The sequence below is a fragment of the Curcuma longa genome, chromosome 1 (assembly GCF_044706935.1).
Source record: "Curcuma longa cultivar G26 ecotype Majalengka, Jawa Barat chromosome 1, ITB_CL_G26_1.1, whole genome shotgun sequence".
Taxonomy (NCBI): domain Eukaryota; kingdom Viridiplantae; phylum Streptophyta; class Magnoliopsida; order Zingiberales; family Zingiberaceae; genus Curcuma; species Curcuma longa.
The window spans coordinates 12,563,332-12,584,278 of record NC_133861.1 but is presented as its reverse complement, the minus strand read 5'-3'; the positions used below and the strand labels follow the sequence as shown (position 1 = coordinate 12,584,278).

General features: G+C 36.4%; 2 protein-coding genes across 2 annotated transcripts; both read left to right on the top strand.

Annotated features, from left to right (window-relative positions):
• Positions 1 to 8,606: 8,606 nt before the first annotated feature.
• On the top strand, positions 8,607 to 14,030 carry LOC141821662 (homeobox protein knotted-1-like 6). The gene is made up of 5 exons (XM_074709026.1): positions 8,607 to 9,108; positions 9,203 to 9,325; positions 9,447 to 9,588; positions 13,259 to 13,509; positions 13,617 to 14,030. The coding sequence occupies exons 1-5, from the start codon at positions 8,743 to 8,745 to the stop codon at positions 13,821 to 13,823; spliced, it is 1,089 nt and encodes a 362-aa protein (XP_074565127.1). The 5' UTR covers positions 8,607 to 8,742; the 3' UTR covers positions 13,824 to 14,030.
• Positions 14,031 to 15,156: 1,126 nt separating this feature from the next.
• LOC141827990 (putative lipase YDR444W) lies at positions 15,157 to 20,915 on the top strand. The gene is made up of 10 exons (XM_074715341.1): positions 15,157 to 15,596; positions 16,298 to 16,365; positions 17,142 to 17,212; positions 17,417 to 17,686; positions 18,610 to 18,770; positions 18,861 to 18,916; positions 19,027 to 19,079; positions 19,150 to 19,279; positions 20,327 to 20,424; positions 20,650 to 20,915. Exons 1-10 carry the CDS (start codon positions 15,382 to 15,384, stop codon positions 20,719 to 20,721), a joined length of 1,194 nt encoding a protein of 397 aa, XP_074571442.1. The 5' UTR covers positions 15,157 to 15,381; the 3' UTR covers positions 20,722 to 20,915.
• Positions 20,916 to 20,947: the final 32 nt, after the last annotated feature.

Here is a 20,947-nt window from a genome sequence, read left to right as displayed (position 1 = left end):
GTTTAAAGAAATATTCGCATAAATTGGGGAAAGGAAACCTAACCTTTGAAAGGTACTCGTATACTTAAGGTAAGTGTTGTGTGGAATAACAAATCACTTCTGGTTGCTATATTTGTTTAAAGAAGAAAGAAAGAAAAAAGGAGTGCAGACAAAGCCAGCAATACACAAAGCGCAGCCCCAACTTGATCAGATGGCTGATCAAACTCAGCTCAACCTTTAGCATAAAAATAAAAGTTATATATATAAAGCGCTAAGTTGTTCACCTTTTCTCGTTAATTAATGAAGATGTGCGTGAGATATTGTTCACACTTTTTTTCAGCACCAAGTCATGAACAAAGCTTGAGATCTTAGTAATTAGTACAGTACCTGTAAAGATTTGTCTAAAATCAAACTGCACATTTACTATATTGAACATCCATATACACAAGACCGTAATCATGCATTCTTCATGAAACAATTATTCTATCACAATCAATTCTCATAAAATAATTCTCCGGATAGTTTATTACAAAATTTATCCAAGTATGTTTTCTCATAAATACTTATTATAAATTCATAAAAATGGGGTGATGAACTCTTTGCTTAAGTCTGGTAATCCAATTTAGTTTAGCTAGGATACATGCATGAGCCAAGTAAGACTATTAAGTCTCTTAGCGTAGCTCGAGCTACATGATAGATTCAAGTCGGCCATGCAGGGCATTCAATTGATTTTTGTTAGATGGTTTAGACTGGACGATCGAGTCAAAAAAACTTGGGTCATGCATGCTAGTGATCAGAAAGTAATGGCATTATTTTGCGCAATTAACACACCTGACTTAGGTTGACTTAGGTTTTACGTACGTAAATGGATTGTAGGAGCATGAACCTTGTTGTCGAAATTAACTTCTAATTAGTTGATCTGCTCCCAGGTTTCATCAGCTTATATATATGTTCCAGATCATATGGAGAGGACTATATTAGATTTATCCTTGTTCCAAATCATTTAATATCTCGATAAACTATGTTATATGAATGACTAACTGAATATTAATCTTGCAAGTTATTTTTGAACAATATTTTACTTTGCCTGGAAAATCAGATTTGATCTGAGTATTCAGACTCTACAAGGACATAATTCTGATTTTCTCATAGGGTTTTTTTAATCCTACAAATTAACTGTTGCCAGACTCCATTCGTGTTGTGACAGAAACTAAAACTCTAGAAGCCAATACAAGTCTGTATTGAAATCAGATAAAAGTTCAAACTTGTTCAAAGCATATATGTTAAGTATTTCAGGCAAAATACAATACCCGTCAAAGTATAATAACGCCAGAAACTACCATTTCACTGTAAGTTTTAGTCCGTTGCTTAAGTTCCAACAACCTCTAGATGTAGGCACAGGTGCAGGGATAAGACACAAGCGTAAACAGTGCATTAATACTGCCATTTGCTCCTGCAATCGAGCCAAGGAAAAAAAGGTGAAAGCATCGACACCTTCGTCCAGTTAAAGCTCAAAAGCTGGAAATATATCTTTTCATATGTTTTATGTCTGTGAGCAAAGCAGAGAGGTGATGCGTGAGTGAGGTGACTGCCACCAACCCCCCCTGCCCAGCTTATTAAGCGAGGCCTGGAAAGCCAACACCCACCCACGTAGAGAGGTTCCCACCACATGCATGGACTGGCATGCTTTGCACTCGCCATCACGAGTTTAATTTGCTTCCTATTATATATCAATAAACTGATCGATGCAACTTCTCTTGGCTGCTCTCACAAGAGCCAGGGGAATCCCAGCTCATCCCGCTCCCTCCAAAACCCACTGCAGCAGACTCGACCGACTCGTCAGTGTACTAGCTGCAATGTTTCGAGTGCAAACACACGTTAACGAATCTATTACCTATTCGATTGCGCCTGACCTTGGGAGTTGGGAACTATCAACGATGATGACTGGGATCCACATTCCTTGCTGCTTTACTCGATTAGGTCTATGCTCGTTGCTCGATCTCCATGGATGATTAATTATTTCAGTGTACACCTGAAGGCGGAAACGGCAGCAGCTTTATCCATTCTTTTAATGGTTTCTTTAACTAAAAGGATGCAACCGTAACCATTGAGCTGCAGCGGTAATTATGTGAATTATTTTGATCGCTCGAGTGGATGGATTTAAGATGGATGGTACCTCGTTGACGATCGAGGATGGCTGCTGGTGGTAGTAGGATGTTGCTTTCAAGCTTGTTGTGGATGTGGAATTGGAAAACATAAATGCAGAATCCAAGGGAATAATGCAGTGTTTCTTGGAGGCAGGTGAAAGCATGGGGAAATGGCGAGGAGAGTTTGGACGAGATGGATGCCTGCAGCCAATGACAGGTCATGTCACTTCCCCCGCTGAGCCAGCACGGCAGGTGTATCCTCGGCCAACGCGAGTCTCCCGGGGGACGACTCGCACTCGCTCACCTACCACAGTACTCCGTCCCTCAGTCCTGCGTCGATCGCATGCCCTCACGCCAGGCAAATACATTATTGCATTGGCTAAAATGGCCAGGAGCTAGCACTTTTTGGTTTCCTCCTTCCTCGCTTCTCGTTGCAGTTCGCGCTTTGCCTTCTCATCATTCGCTTTGTGCATGTTAATAATCTCTCTCTCACTGCGATGTTCGCGGAGAAAGAAAGACAAGAAAGAAAGAAAAAAAAAAGAAAGAAAATCTCTCTGAGAGACAATGCTACAGTCAGCTGCAAGATGCATCGTTCATGGATTGCTGCTGATGCCCAGTTTCAGTTTCAGTTTCACTTTCACTTCTAAAGTGGCTTTAATTTATACCCATGCCATAATTCCTTCAAGTAGCTGTATCTGACATGTTTCACTCTTCATTGCGTACTCTATTCCTTCCTTCAAAAGCTTCCCCGCCACCGGATTGTGAACAAGAATCTATATGCTGCATTAATTGATCCAAATAAATTCGAGCTAATAAAATTAAAGGAGCTCGATCAATGATAGTTAGTTTTTCATGCAATGAAAATTAATTTAATGCTAAATTCACTAAAATTTTAAAAGATCATACTATACTGTATTATGATGAGCTCTGACCACGTGTACCCTTGAAATCTCCATTAAACATGTTTCTACTTGTACAAATAAATAAAAATCACTAATTAATCAAAAGGTGTATATATGTTAAAAAAATAAAAATAAAAATAAAAACGTCAACTGATCATTAAGTTTAATTCCTTATTTTTTTAGAGATTGAACTGACAACTTCCATTATATTATTCCTCGAGGAATATATGCCCCACCACATAATTATTCTACTGCAATGTGTTGCTGTTGGATTGAAGAACTTAATATCAATCAGGTCCGAGTGATGTTGAATTCGAGCAACACGATCTCAATCATATCCCATGTCTAGCCCCTAAAGATATCCTATAACCTTAGCATCCACAACATTCCCAGAACTTATAATTGCAGTAAACCATTAACATTACATCAATCTTGTAATGTCTGATCCGTTTAGCCTTATCAAACCTTAAAAGCACCCTAATATTAGTAATCCCAAGGTTGCCATCACATGTAGATGGTCTACCATTTTAATTTGTTGGCGCACTTTGGAAAAATGTGAGTCGAACAATGAAGACAAACTCCACACTGGAGAATCGATGAATGGACGTGAAAGCTAAAAGCACTTCTCTTTGGGCTTTAGATGGCCAGAACGAGCAGCATAATTAAAGTAATTAATTAGTGCAGTATCCTTAATTAAAGTAATTTCTCAAGATGACCCATTCAATTATCCTCGGCCAGATGCCTTTGCCTTTGCCTTTGCCAGCTACTTCGCCATCATCTTTTAAGACACAGTGTCGTGGAAAATGACAATGCTGGATTTTGAAGAAAAAAAATAGTTTATTAAAAAATGTATACTTGTATTATCACAAGTTAAGTCCATAATTAAGGCGACGTATTTATTATTATATGGCCAAGTAAAAGATGATAATAATAGACATGTCCAATCAAAGCGGTTATATTTTGACAGTCTTCCATGGGATAACATTTTTAATTATAAATATAGTTTTCAAAATTATTTTAAAATAATAAAAAGCAAAGTAATGTTAAATTTCACCATAAACTTAAAAGTATTACTTAGATATAAATATAAAAACAATATTTAAAAAACATAAATATTATTAGAGTGATAATAGTTTAAGTTAGAAAGATTAAAAAAAACATAAGTACAATGTAAAATTTTTAAATGTAACAGCTTCTCAAAATTTTAATTCGAACACAACATGATCAGTTTATTAAATTAAAAGAGTTTACTCGTGTTTTTAAAATAATTCGATGACTAAAAGTATCTATAAATTAAACTTATTTAAGTTAAAATTATTATATGATAATTTTCAAGTCAAACTTTTATATAATAAATAAATAAACAAATGACAAAGTAACCAAACAACTTTAAAAAATAGTTATATGTCAATTTCAGACAAAACAACTAAAATACTTTAATAATTTTAGTATAAACTATACTCGATCACAAAAAAAATAATTAATTTATATTTATTTATTTTAAAAATTACTCTTAAAATAATACATAACTTATATAGATTCGATCTATATTATTTTTAAAAAACAATTTATAATATTTTTAAAAATTATAAAATTTTTAAAATGTTTTATTTTATATTCTTAAAAAATAAAACTAAATAGTATGTTTAAAAAAATATATAAATATAACTGGAATTAATAGATTTATTTTTAATTAAATTTTAAAAAACTTATAAACATATATGTAATTTTTTTAATTATAACCTATTATATAAGTTAGGGCATACATGTACATAATTAAAACAATTGAGTATATGTGATCCCGAGCAGGATGCTAAGATGAATTGAAATTGCTCTCCCCTCTAATTTGGACGTTCACTTGAACACTGCTATAGACTCTCACATAATAGAGGATTCAAATCGCACACAAGGTATTTTATATATCTGTGGTGCTTGAATTACTCATGATATTGAGCCATTCGCCGTGACTCATCTGTATTTTTTAGATTTATCCTAATGGCCGGTTAGAATCTTTCTTAGAATTAAATCAATCACCTCCAAACAATGATAGAGCCATGTTATAGCCTACCTGGGTTTTAGCCCTCGAGCGTTGAGAAAGAGATTATAACGATAAGAGAAAGAGAAAGGAAGAATATGAAAGAGAGAGAAAGGTAGTTTAGGGCTCGAGATCAATCTTAAATCAGTTCGATAGATCAGTTGTGCTGGTTCCGTCATTACCTCAAGGATTAATCGATTTGAATAATTAGATATTTGAATTATTAAAAAAATCTTCAGTTGAAACTACTACTGTACGACCACCAAAATAGAGAACAAGTCTTCTCTAAATTATGAAACTTGTTGTTGGTGGCTCTCCATTACTTAGTTTCATTTTGAATTCGATATAGTTTTATGCTATGCCTAGGACTGTCTAGAAAATTGATTTGAAAGATTACCATACCATATTCCTAGTAACTCGATCACGTAAACCAAGATATCTTCTCTTCTTTTCTATTGCTCTTCCCAAAACAAATTCTAAGAAAACAGAAAAGGAAACTGCAGTAAGCTATCTTTAGACTTTAGCTTTACGTACGTTACTGATCTCATTCATGCAACAGCGGCGACGACGAACGGGAAGCTGCAGCCTGTACCGCACAACCAAGTGTGAGGACTTAACAACAGGGCTCGTAAGTTACTTTGACAGGTTAAACAATCGATTAACTATATAATGAACAAGAGAAAAAAAGAATATTAATTCACTAAAGTGGCAGTGAGGATTAGACATGAACACGCTTAGCTCATCGCACAGAGAGAGAGAGAGAGAGAGAGAGAGAGCGCGCAAATAATGCAGCTGTAGGCGGATTGTGGTGGAGTGGAGGAAGGTGAGAGGAGCTAGCTTCCTTGTGATATAGACAAAATGTCACATCAGATATATCATCCACACTTTGCATCTTTCCCATCATCATGTTTTCAACTTTATTCCCATCTCGTGGCTTGCTAGCTTCCTGTTCTCCATGAGTATTTCCTCAGTATAGGATTTAGCCTTACTTCAACTTGGACTTCTCCTACTGACAACCATTATTACACCTCCAGTTGTACTCCCTCTGCGAAACATCATCTGCGATAATTATTCAGGGCGATGGTTTTCATATCACATCGCCTGAAGTATTCAATTACTTTAATTAATTTCTCAATAAAATACTAATTTGGTTACTTGTTAGTATATACACATCATTAATTACATTTTTCTCTGAAAATTGATCATGTCATGTATAGTTACTCTCCTGTAAAAAAATATCGATTGGTATCATGCAAAATATTTCATTCTATTCTAAGTTTTGAAACATAAGTTCCATACGTATTGCATGTGCATTATAATTATCAGTTGCTATTTAACTATTCGGTATAAAAATTAGTTTGATACCATTTTGACATCAAATATTGTTGTCAAGTTGTTAATTTGGTAAAACAAATTTATAGATTAACAAAAAAAATAATTTTCACATTCTTATAAAAGTTTAACTACACGTTTGAAATGATATGCTAGGTATATGAAACACCTTAATTAATAGCTTAAAGAAGTATATTTGATATAAACATTTGCATTGCCCTAAATTTAGGCATTCAAACAAGTTGGCCTACCCGGTCTTGACCTACATGTACATTAATACAAGGTAGGCCATGCCAAAACAACTTAGCGCTAAAAGTGTTGTGGAGTGTCTAACATGAAAAGGACTTTGTCGTGACAAAGAGTCACTATAAGAAAAAGATGATAATCGATTATTCAATAGCTAATTGGTATATATATACTCTCCTCTCCTCAGTGATTGTGAAAAAAACTCATATGGAAAATATTAAAAAGAACATTATATATTCAATATTTTGATAAAAAAAAATATCTTTTGCTTATTGAGAATGTATACGGAATTAATATATCTTTAAACCTTCTGTGCTTAATTCATTCTCTCATATTCAACTCGATTCTTGACAATCAATAGCAATTATAGTTTCCCAAAAAGAGATGACAAAGTGTGTGTTTGCATGATGACTACTTAATTTTAATTGAAATAGTTTCAATTACAATAACTCACAACTGCCTTAAGTGTTATATTTTGCTTATGCCCCTAATTAAATAATCAAACTTATCAGTCAATTTAATATATAATAAACTAATAACTACTTAATTTAATGGTAGATTTATTCAATATAGAGAGGATTTCTGTTAAAGTACTAAGGAGGTCCAAATTTATATAATAGTTTATTGGCGAAAATTTATGTTTAACTCTCGCTGCATGCCAAGAAAATAAAATAGTCTCGCTGATGTTTGGATATATTGTCGTCAATTCTAAAAATAATAGATATCAACATGTAATAGATCATTCCAACTATGAATATTTCTCATTAAATAATAATAATAAAGACGTGTATCCGATGAAAAAGTTGTCGTATGTAGAAGAAGAAGGAAAACGTTCAATTTAAGAGAAATATAATTAATACTTTTACATGAATAATAAATTTTATAACTAATTGAGCTCCAATATCCCATGCAAAAATAAAAAAGGGCAGCCCGGTGACCAAAAAGGATATACCACCTTACCTTTGGCAAGAGGCTGTTTCCAGATCCCATGCAAAAATATGACCAAAATATACCAGCTAATTCTTTTACCATTAATCTCCAAACTATTTATTTTGATACAAAATATTTTCATAAATCAAATTGAAAAAATGGGTAAATTTTCTTATAATTCTCTTAGATTTATTATTCTATATGACTAACTTGCGGTTTTATCGACATCGGATAAAGACGCTATCAAGTACGTAGTTTATAATTAAATACGTAAACTAATGGCTTTGACATGTAAAATCATCACCCAATACCCTGCTTTCCTTTAAGGAAACAATGTAATTATTCGGATAAAATATATATATTATAACAGATTATATGTACTCGTCGAGTTTGCACTTTCTGAACCTCGAATTAAAAACTGGTGATGACGAAGCTCTAATCAGAAAACGTACAAGAAGCCAGCATAAACAAACCATTCTTGAAGTATTATATAAAGACCCTTAAGAAAAGACATCGACAAGAAGTATATTTAAAAACAATAAAAGCATGGACTTAAGCCACTTAAGCTAGCTCAAGTTACTTACCACTGTGACACTGTCCAAGTTCCAAAGCACGTGAGAGTCGTCTGGTTGCAGAAAAGAGAACGAATTGGTTTAAGATGAAGGCCACTGTAAAGGTTGATCGAATTGGTTTAAGATCGACCAAAGCTCGAGAAGTGTCTCGCATGATTATGATCCATATAGGTTTCCTGGCTTAGAACAATTGGACTACGTATGATACATGTCATACGCTGTCCCATTAATTATTAATTCTCGGCGTTGGATTCTTAATTAATGATGCACTGCAAATCTAAATACCATCTACATGATTTGACGTGGGCCCATCAGTGCACCACACTTTCACAGTTGCACTTGGATTGCATGCCTCTCTCTTTCTCTCTCTCGTGGCGTCCCCATCTCACTTGGTCCTTTTAGAACCTCCTCAAGGGGCTCATCTTACCATTCATCGATTAAAGGCAAGCTCCTCCCCCTCTAGGGTTTCCTGCTCCCCATCTTTCTCCTCCGCTCTCACCTTCCGCTTTGCCCTCCTCCATTTTAGTATCTATTTATCTAACCTAATCTAATTAATTATACCACTGTTGTTTCTCCATTTGGGGGAGGCGACTAGACTAATGGAGGAGTTCTCTCAGCTGGGAGGGAGTCTCTGGGGAGGCATCATGTGCTCCGCGGCCTCTAAACCTGCAACTGATCATGCTGCAATGGTCGCTGCAGCTCCACCGCCGCCTACTTCCGGAGGCACCGCTCATGCTTCCGTGTTTGACAAGGCCGGTGGGTGCGGCATCCCCACCCCGACCCTCCTCGCTGGCCACCAAAACTCTGCGGCCGCACTTCTATTCCAAGGCAAGCACGAGGGAGGCGTCGGAGGCGCCTCCTCCTCCCATTTCCCTCCCACCTCCGACATCGACGCCATCAAGGCAAAGATTGTCTCCCACCCCCAATACTCCAACCTCCTCACCGCCTACATCGATTGCCAAAAGGCACGACTCCGTCACTCACCGATCTAACCTAACCTTAACCTTCCTGCTATTCACACACATATATGTCAGACTAATTCTTAAAATTAATTATCAGGTCGGAGCTCCGCCGGAAGTGGTGGACAGGCTCTCAGCCGTGGCACAAGAGCTGGAGATGAGGCAGCGGGCGAGCTTGATCTGCCGGGACACACACACAGACCCCGAGCTTGACCAGTTCATGGTGCCCTAATTATCCAACATCCCAACAATTAAACCGTCCCTCCAATTTAGGGAATCTTCTTGTTTTCGTTCATCACCACCTATATATATATTAATCATGCTGTGTTGATGGTGACAACCAGGAAGCATACCACGAGATGCTGGTTAAATACAGGGAAGAGCTAACGAGGCCATTGCAGGAAGCCATGGAGTTCTTCCGCAGGGTCGAGTCTCAACTCAACTCCCTCTCCCTCACCGATCCTTCCCTTCGCATCGTAACAGCAGGTAGCTTACTATTATTATCATCCGATACACCACTCGGTAACTATTACACAGCATAAGTTCCGAGTGAGAAAGCTAAGCTAGCACACCACTCGGTAACTATTAGAGTGAAGAGAGGGAGAGGGGATGAAGATGCACTACTACTGCCGTATGTCAGAAGGCGAAGTACGTGCATCTTTACGAGGAGAATCCCTTCTTTCACGCAAAGCTGAGGCGAAAGATCTTCTGTGAACGACTCGACTCCCCCTTAATAATTAATTATTAGTTAATCAAACACTTCTACACTCTACCGATTTTCTCTGCTACAACTACCCCTATTGTTAATCAATACTTTTTACTCTATTTTGTTGTCACTATTTATGTAGCTAAGTTTTTATAGTTGATATAGTTTAGTTTGCTAGCTTTTCCGGCTTAGGATGCGAAAGTAGCTTGTGGTTGTTGGTTTATATATCTATTATATATCTATATATATACACATATATTTAGGGTTTAGTTTCACGAGGCTTCTCTTGGTACTCTGGCCATCTCAGAGTTCTCTTTTAGTTCTTGCTTAAAACTGATCCTCTTCCACTCCAACGCTTCTCTCGATTGTGTGCGGGACTCCCTCTTTATTAAACAAGTAGTAGGAAGAAGACTGACATAAAGCTAGCTTTTTGAGTTCTGACGAGGGAGGGAGTGGTGTTCTTAGGGTTCCAAGGAGAACATGCGCCTTGACTCCCTCTACCTCGAGAATAATCGATTAATCATTCCCCATGTTCTTGGCTAAAATTATATTTTAATATTTATATATTTTCGCCCTTTGCTCTCTCTCTCTCTCTCTCTCACTTCCCTATCATTTTTTATATCTTTTTCAGTTCGAGTTGCTTCTGCGTGATGGATTCGCATGGAGTAACGGGGCATAGGATGCCCATTTTGTCAAGCTTTCAATTTTCTTCACCTTTTTACTTGTATTATTGCCTGTCATTCTACGGCTTTTCTCCTCAGGAATCCGTCCTACGTTTGAGCGACAGCACGTTATATATTGTAAAAAGTTGATCGTCTATATTCCACACAGTACATAGTTAACGCTGTGTTAGCTAAAATGTTTTTGTAGGATCCAAATCAGATTTACTAACTCGATGGTAAATATCAATAAACAAGGTTCTTTCTTGTAATTAAGCTCTCGCCAAACTGAAAGTATGATCCCCCTTTAACTACTGCACGTCATGTGTAATCGACTGTAGATCGAATCTGTTAATTCTACTAAATACCACAATAATTGGATCACGAAAATAAACCGTACCGTACGTGATTTTATGAGTTATCCATCCTTAAATTGATGCTGGATTTGAGCACGATTAACACCATCACAACTGATATTTGCCCAGAAAATGATGTAAACTATATATTGATGAAGTAATATATACGTACACAAAAAGATGTATAATATTTGATTGTTCGTCTTTAGGGAACCTAAGGTAGCTTGTTTAGTCTTTATTAAAATCAATATTTAGCTAGTAAATCTGTACAGTGTGTCCTGTCCTGTCTTTTGCGATAAGTTTATTGACTCTATTGATGTTCATAGATTAGTTTTTTGACGGTTAAGTTTTTTATTCTGCTTAAATTGATATTCTACTTGGCTCTGCATCTTATATTAATTAAAGCAATTCAAGTATCATGTATATATTATCATAACATAAACTAGATATATTGAAGTTGATATGGAATTTTATAATTCATCCAAAATCAATATTTCTCTCGTCCTTTTTTTTAACAATAAAAGGTAGGATTTTCTTTTTACATGATTCATAAGAAAATATGTTTGGTTTTAGCAATTATGTCATTTATTGTTTGTCATCTAGTGGACACCAAAAAGTCGGGAATCATAATTTCTCTTTGGTGTTCTTGTATTCTATAATTTGTATCCATTTGTTATTTTTCACATATGTTTTCTTTATTTATTCTGTGGTGCATAGTCGATGTGTATTGTTTCAAGAAAAATCATTGTCACAGTTTTTTTGAATATATTTTAGACGGCTTGAAATGATATTTCATAATTTACTGCACAAGTTAATATAAAAATGAAGCATGTATATATTTGAAAATAAATTTGTTATATTGGGAATATTTTCTATGTGATCTGTAGAGTAAGAGAGGAAGATTTAAGTAAAGCCTTTATTTCCTATATTTAATGTTATTATAGGGTTTGTTATCGTAAATGAAATATAAGATTTTACTAAATAGCTAAAATATAAGCCTCAATTTAAAGATAGAAGGTAAGATATTCATTAGTGTCTAAATGATAGATGTTGAGTATTTATAGATTTGGAATTGAGAGATGCCTCCTAGATTGTGCTCACGATCTCTTTGTCTTGCCCGTGATCTTTGAAAAAAATTAGGGACCATTCAGTTGTTCCAACCATTAATTTAGATTATTAATTATGGTGACCTTGATTAATGTCTAATTAATCAGAAATGATAATTGTGGAGGGATCATAGGCCATGCTTGTGACCAATAACCACATGGGCGGCAGTGGCTTTGTCGAGGGAAGATCTAGAGATATGATATCGCTGGTGCGACTTACTATGACTTGCAGTGGTGAGGAATAGAGAAATCAAGGAATTGAGCTTGGAATAGAGAGCTTTGAGAATTAAGCTCGTCCTTAGCCTGGCGTTTACTCGCAAAACTCCAGTCTTGTTTGAGAGGTCGACATGTAGAGGTCTCAAGGCCTTTAAACACACTTGCCTGAGGTAGGGTCTTTATAGTTGGGTATTACTCTGAAATGGATGTTTTACAAAAAGACATGATTTTTGCCTATGGTATGCTCTTTGCAATAGTTAAAGTCTACTAGACATTTTTAACCAGCTTGAGTATAACAAGAGCTTATGTCACTCATTTTTCAGTTTAAAGGAAAACTATTCCCTAAAACCATTTTCTGATTATTCAATTCTAGCTTTAGCCTGTAATTTTTAATCGTCCTCTTCACTTATCTTCATGTGTTTATTGTCTGACACAATAGAATGACTTGGTTGATTTTGCTGTTATTTACAACTCTTGATTAATTTCTGCTGTAATATGGTTTCTGTTTTTTTAATTAAAAAAATTGATATATGAGTGTTTTAAAGATTTTAATTACTAGCTACACTGCAAAAATCTGAGTTTTGACTAAAAAAATTGTTTCATTAATGGTAAAAAGATATTAGTTTGCATATTTTATTTATCAATCAGTTTCTTGTGGGGCAAGCAATTGTGCCATATCTTTTAATTAGAGAATTAAAATTAGGCTTTTGAATTTCCTCAACCTAAATGAAGATTATGAAATTAATTGCCAACTTTGTTATGCATTCCACTTGTATAGTTTCTTTTATCATTATCTTAAATCATCTTGTTATATCGATATGTATTGTTACAGGTCCTTCCATATCTTCCATTCTTAAGGTTAGTAAATAATTCGGAGAGGTTGATGTTGTCGGAGCATATTTTTCAATTGAGCATGCTTGATAACTTGTTTATTAACAGCTTTTAAGCAACAAGCAGTACTCCAAACAATCCAGTGCACATTGATTGTTATTAATCAACTGACTTAATTTATAGCTTGTGCATGGTTAATAACCTGTTCATCCACACAGACGTTTGTTGTTTCTTTTATGTGATCTTCTTGCTCACCGGTTGGGATGGCATGCAATGGCACAGATGATAAGTTTGTGGTTTGCTCCTCCGAAGACGATCAAGATGGTAGCGGCGGCGAAACTGAACTCCCGGAGCCGGACGCATCGGCCGAAGACCGCGAGCTGAAGCACCAACTCCTGAAGAAGTACAGTGGCTATCTGAGCAGCCTGAGGCAGGAACTGTCGAAGAAGAAGAAGAAAGGCAAGCTCCCAAAGGACGCGCGGCAGCAGTTGCTCAACTGGTGGGAACTTCATTACAAATGGCCATATCCCTCTGTGAGTCGTCACTAACTTTCCGGTCGTATGTAAAACCGTTCGAACGAACACACGCGTGCAATGCGAACTGTGTTTCTGTTACAATTCACGAATGAATGAATGAACAGGAGACGCAGAAGGTGGCGCTCGCGGAGTCGACAGGGCTCGACCTGAAGCAGATCAACAACTGGTTCATAAACCAGAGGAAGAGGCATTGGAAGCCCTCGGAGGACATGCAGTTCGTGGTGATGGATGGCTACCACGCTCCAAATGCTGCTCTGTACATGGACGGCCAGTACTTCATGGGCGATGGCCTCTATCGTCTTGGACCTTGAGTCGACATCGGTTATGTTACTGCATCAGAGACCTTGTCCCAATTAACCGAGTAATTATTTGGGCACGTAATAATTAACTAGTTTATAAGCTAGCCCTTTGTCTGTATTAATCGCATGCTACCGTTTGTTGTGTTGCTACTCGATCGATCGCTAGGTCTGTCTGTTTACGTCGTTGTAAAAGAATGCTCTGTCTGTATAATTATTTAATCTCCTAATTTTAACTGTCAACGTACTATAGTTCTTGATTGGATGGGGAGGTTGGCAGTGGCTTCTATTCTGAAGACACACCCATTAGATATTCGTGATAATGTCGGGCCTCATTTAAAAGAAATAAAAATTAATTGACAACCACACATGACATAATTGCTATCCTACAAATGCTTGATAAAACATTTGATTGATATTCTGAATTATATGAAACCATTCCAAAATTCATGTTGGAATGTCATCTTAGCTATAAAACTTTTTCCACTCTGATTATATTGTATTCTAGAAATTAATTAATCTCGCACCTAATATTAAGTGAGATTTGGTTGGTTTTATGTTTATTGATAAAATATGATAGCCTAAAATTCAATTCAGCTCGGTGTAATTTTTTTAAAAAAATTATCTATAATTAATCTTATTTATACAAATTTTATCAACAATATTATTGTCTTTATAATTTAGTTAATATATTTTCTCTTTTTTATTAATCAAGATAGTTTATTTAGATAGTTTAAATTTTATCAAGATTCTGTTTTTCCTAATCTGTGTCGACGGTTGGTAAAATTTCCACGCTTCTAGATTTTTTTGTTAAGCAAAAAAATTATTAGAAGTTTCTGAATTTATTTGAAATAACACGTGCGCTTCCTGGAATTCAGAATCTTGTCCAGCACGCTAGATCGCCAACAGTCAACGTCGAGATAGCCACTCGAAGAAACTTGGAACACCGTCCATTAAAAGCGTCACTCTGAAATTTACCCTGGTGTATAGCTGGAGCCCGCCAGTCTTTGCTTCCAATCACTAGAACGGTAGCGCTTGCGGAGCTCTAATGGTGACGGTTGACCAGTGCGAATCCACCCGAATTTTTTAAATAAACTTTTTATTTGTCATCGTTTTTTTTAAAAAAAAGCTATTGGTGGATCAGGTGTGGATCCCGCTTTGTTGAGTGACCGATGCTGGCGAGTAAGCAATGAGACGATCTTCCAGGAAGGAAACTGAGAGCGAGGAGAGGTTTTAGGTGGTGACCGTCTAGCGGCCTGGCGGACGATCGATGGTCAAGGTCAATGCAGAAACACGGATCTGCTTCTAGATGTCAGGATCGTATGTGTCATCCGAGACACGGATCGAAATTTTTCGCTGCGCAGAGTGCGATTTGTCCCTTCACGTGTTTGACCACTTGTGATTCGTCAAGAAATAACTTGTGCTTGGCTTTAGACAATGATTGTCATTGCTGCTCCAAGGGCAAGTGGGAACAGGATACCAATCGCCCACCAAACCTGAACGAGCACCCCCCGGCATCCGATATCGGCAAATTGATCCGAGGCGTGAGAACAGGGCAGAGAAATCGGGGAAGATGGCGCCAGGCGGATCGGATGCGGAGCTCGGAGATGCGGGCAGGCGCAGCGGAAAGAGGCAGCGGAAGCGGTACTTGTCCTACCTCCGGCGGCCTACTTTCCTTAAGTCGTCCCGGGATCGAGCAGCCGAGCCTCCGGTGCAGGATGGCGGAGTAGCAGAAGATAATCCATTGCCGACGCATCTGGTGGTGATGGTCAATGGCATCGTCGGAAGGTATGTTTCTTCGGGTGGCATCGATCTCCATCATTTCTTATCCTGTGTTTCCTTTTGCCGGACGAATTTGCTTATTTGCTTTGCTTTGTTGTTATTTTCTCCTTTTGGGAATTTGTTTTCGTGCGCTTTTTGAATCTAGGCCTTTCCCCTTTTCATTTTTTTTTCTTTTTGCGCTGCTTTCACGGCGCTGAGGCATAGAAAGGTGGCATCTTAGTGCATGCCATATCACGCTATTGTGTAGGCTTGTCGAGTTGAGGGATGATGGCGAAAATTGTCGTGTGTTCTTGTCTCATGGCCCGTGAATAATCTGGGAGAGAGCTACAACACCAGGCAGCGTCATCTACCAATCACTGTGCTCGAATTGGTGCCAGCAAAGACCGTTTTGTCGGACACCAATATGGGATCCATAAAGTGGTTCATTCTTAGTGCAGATGATGATCAATTTTTGTATTTGTCTATTCCCGGAGTGCGCCTTGAATGGACGTCGCCTCGGCAGGTAGTTCATTACAGTTCACGTTGAAACGTTCAGCTGTTTGATGAAAGACGCTTTTCAGCGATCCGTGCGACCTAGAGTTCGATGGTCATGCGTATTTAGAACGATGGGCTTGCTTGACATGTGATATCTGAATCCATGCTCATTAATTGAAAATTGCAACGCAGTTTGCATAACTTTCAGTTGACAACCTGTCTTTTCCTTGCAGTGCTGCGGATTGGAAATACGCTGCCAAACAATTCGTGAAAAAGCACCCGGTGGATATTATGGTTCACTGTAAGTAGCTTTTCTTTCTGTATCCTAAAATTGTAATAACAAGAGCTGAATTGTAAACTATCAGATAAATACAAGTCTTTAGTCAAGGTGATTGAATACTAGTTTCTATAAACAATTATGATGTTGGTGTGTACCATCATTCATTATTTGATCTGGTAGTATATAGCTTTCAGTTGATGATCTGACAGAATTGTTGGTATTGCTTAATGATGTATAGAAAATAGTTGTATGCTTGGATTCTATACTAGAGAATGGGTGTGCATAACTTTATGAAAATATTATAATACATCAATTCTGCGTATTCATTGTGTTTATGTAAACTTTCAAACAACTTCTCCTAATCAAGATTTTTGAAGATAATCAAATACCTGTCAAATAGTTATCCATATATAGCAAGAAAAATGTGGAATTCTCATAAACTAGAGAAAATCACCAATCTCCATAGAAGTAAATTTTGTGAGAAAATTTTCTATGCCTATTCATCTTATGATTACATAGATAATTCCAGTGCAAACAAGTTTTTGTTTCTTAACAGCCACAGTACTCCGACACAATATGATTAAAAGCATGTAACTCTTTATACTTATGGATCAGTAGGTAACCTTTTCCCACATGAACAGTCGCAAATTTGGTCAAAACTGCTCAGTGCTCACCTATGTTTTCTTTTCTGAAAATTACAGAAGAACGTATTCCTTCCAATTGATAGAGATATAGTTTAAAAGAATTCAAGTACTTATTATTATATTTGATCTCATCATTACTTTCTGCTTTTTCAGGCAGTGAATCTAACCACGGAACTTTGACTTTACATGGTGTTGATGTAATGGGCGAACGATTAGCAAAAGAGGTTGCTACCTTTTTCCTTGGATAGTAGATATCACTGTTAGTCTATGCTGCTCTGAGAGATATAGAAATTTATCCTAAATATCAGCCACCTAGTTATCTAAATGATGAATTATGCATTTATTTCAAAACTTGCTGGATTATCTGTTAATTGGTTGTTTTTTACCATGGATTTTCTATTTCATCAGCTAACAAGATTTTATATCAGATTATCTCGGTAGTTGCAAGCAAGCCTTTTCTTCAAAAGATATCATTCGTGGGGCACTCACTAGGGGGCTTGATTGCAAGATATGCAATTGGTATCTTATACGAGAAAGCAGTACCAAATTGTAGTCTAGAGGAACATGTTGCTTGCGAATATCATCCTGTGGGAGTAAAGTCTGTGGATGAAAAAATTAAAGGCAAGATTGCTGGACTTGAGCCAATCAATTTTATCACTTTTGCAACACCTCATCTCGGGTCAAGATTGCACAAACAGGTGATTTCCTAAGCTAAAATTTATGTTCAGATATTGAGTGGATACTCTCACTTGTTTGAATTAGTAAGAGTTGCTTTAGGGCATCCAAGTTGCATCATACCATAGCATGATATTTAATATTAACTCTTTGTTTGCATTTAAATAATCTAATCTACGATAGAAGTCAATTTGTCTTTCAACTCCCTTAGGCTGTTTACTTCTTTATATGGGTAAAACATACAAATGATTTGAGTTGGTTGACTGATATTATTGATCTTCTGTTTTGATTAAGTGAGATGGTTGGTACATTTCAAACATTTGATTTTTATGGTGAAAGCTTAATGAAACCCTATCCAAGCCCTTGGATTGAGAAATGTAAGCACTTATTTGTAGTAGTTTCAATCATGTCTTCGGCGAATCTTATACAGAAAGACCTCTACAAGTCTATTTTGTCCACCTTCAGTCAATTGAAATAGCCGGTAGCAAACTACTTGGGCACAAGCTATCATCAGACCAACAACACTATACTCATTAGTTGACTAGAAATTCCTTCTAGTCAGTGCTGAAGGATGCTGTTGCTCGAACAGGAATATTTTGTTTACTAACCTCATGTTTAATCAACTCCCTTGATGACTGAATTGCTTCCGTTGATTGAATTTGGTCCCTCCTTAACTCAGCTTACCTTTCTATATGGCTACATAATGTTCCAGGAAAGAGATAAGTTATAGACTACAACTCAGAACCAATAGTTTGTCGATAGAAGGCTTCAAACCAAGACACTAAGTTGTCTACCCCTAGCTAGCTAAATATATCATCCTGATGATACCCAAAGTCACAAATCAATTGTAGGCTCCCTTTTTATTGTAGGAAGAATATTTGAGGTTTGATAAATCATTGTCATCTTTGAAGCACTTTTTCAGGTAATGATTACTTGAAATTTTCAGATTCCGTTCCTTCATGGTTCCTATAAGTTAGAAAAGATGGCATACCGAACTTGTTGGATTTTCAGAAGATCAGGAAAGCATCTATTTCTTAAAGACCACGATAACGGGAAACTTCCTCTTCTGGTTCAGATGGTCAATGACTGTGGAGATCTTCGATTCATGTGAGCTTTGTTTTATTATAGACCTAAATATTAAGACTCTCACCTCCTGTTAAGAATTATAATCTCAATGATTAGTTTTATGCATTACAGGTCTGCTTTGCAATCTTTTAAGCGACGTGTTGCATACTCAAACGTTTGCTTTGACTGTATCCAGCTCTGCCTTCCAGTAGTATAATTTATTTAGCTGAATTGTTACCTTGTTTGATTGTTAGTATCATTGCATACTCTATCATGTGTATGCTTAACTCAACTTCAGTCATCGTTGGAAGGAAGACATCATCAATACGGCATGAACATGAGCTTCCTAAGGTAAAACTTACATTATTAGATATGACGTAGCTGTGCTTTGGTCAGATCTAATTGTGTGTCCTTGCTGCAGCGCCAAGATTTCATGATAAATAGCCGATATCCGCACATTGTTCATGTTGAGGAACCAACAACTGTTGATGTACCTCAGATGAATTTTCCAGCAACCACCAAAGAATTGAAAACTATCAGTGATATGGAAGGTTCATCACTACCCATTAGTTTTTGTTTATTTTTGATTTTTTAACTTTATTTATTAATATTTCTCATCAAAAGTATGCTTTGGATGCAATTTTTTACCCAATTAGTATCAGTGTTCCTTATATCCTAATGTAGAGAAATTGAATGAATTAGAGTTGAATACAAGACTAGCGAGACCTGTGGATTGCTTAGGTGATCTTATATATATCAGCATGATGAGATTTAAGTTAAAATCTTTCCCAAATAGCAATTAACATTGTGTTGCATACATATTCTAACTTTTTAAACTTGCTCTAATTACAAGTTCGTTACAAGTGTGCATCTTTTTTAATCCATTATATAACAATAAAAAATTATGTTCAAGCACCATGGAAAGTGTCACACAATGTATTTTCTTCCACCATAACGATATTGGTATAAAGTTTGTCCTAGGTTCTAACAATGCTGTGGCAAAAAACTGAAAGTTCCATCAAACGATCCTGGTTCACAGGTTTAAAATATGAAAGCAATACGATGAAATCATATGAATACTGAAGCATGGGAACAACGTTCCCTACAAATCTATTTGCCCCTTTGTAATAATGAACTCCACCTTTACAATCTTAGGTGAATGGACTTAGCGAAAGAATTGATCGTTCCTACATACTACTGAATATTCTCAAAGGGGTTGTCCTTTAACCCTTTTTGACTGGGATACAGCTAAAAACAATCGTTTGCTCTGAAAGTGGTCAGAAAAGTAGGCTTGACTACGATATTATATTTTAGTTAATTATGGATATTAATTTATTTCAGCAAACAAAACAGGATTTGTATTTGATCTAGGCCCCTTAATATACAATGTCAGATGAACTTTCCTGAATAATGCAGTAATTTTTGTCTGTCCTGCAGTAACCTGATTGTTATAGAACATCGATGAGGGACTTTCAGGCTTATTCATAAAAAACCATGCTTATAAATTGTGAATGATATTAGTTGCTGTTTTCTGTCATCCAAATACCGTCTTCAAGTTTTCTATATGCACTTATAGGCATCTCTTTTAAATTTTTCAGATGCAATGATCGACGGTTTGAATAGAGTTCCTTGGGAAAGAGTAGATGTTAGCTTCCGTAGAAGTAAACAAAGATTTTTTGCTCACAGCACTATTCAGGTATTGATCTGCCACCACTAGAAGATATCTAGAGATAAGACATTCACACACTTAAGCATGTAAAGAGGATAGATGCTAGAAATTGTGCTTCCTTTCTTTGATTTTAGACCAGAAATTATCTATTATAATTATAATGTTACTCAAATGCATAAATTTTACAATGTGCTTGATCGAAATGCACACGATTTAGTTTGGAAATTTGAAAATTTTCTCTATTTGCTACAGGTGAAGACCTATTTGATAAATTCAGATGGTTCAGATGTTATATTCCACATGATTGACAATTTTCTCTTATAGCCGATATTTGAAGTTGCTTCAGAAATTGTACAATATGGCATTGGGCAATCTCAATTTTATTTACCCCAGCTTACCATTATTTGTTCCTTTGTCTGCCAATTGGCCTTTCACAACATTTTTTGTAAAAATAGTAGAGTGGGATGAAAAATCTGAGATGTTAATTGTTGAACGAGGAGCCGGTTGTATATATATATATATATATATATCATATCAATGTGAATAAGAG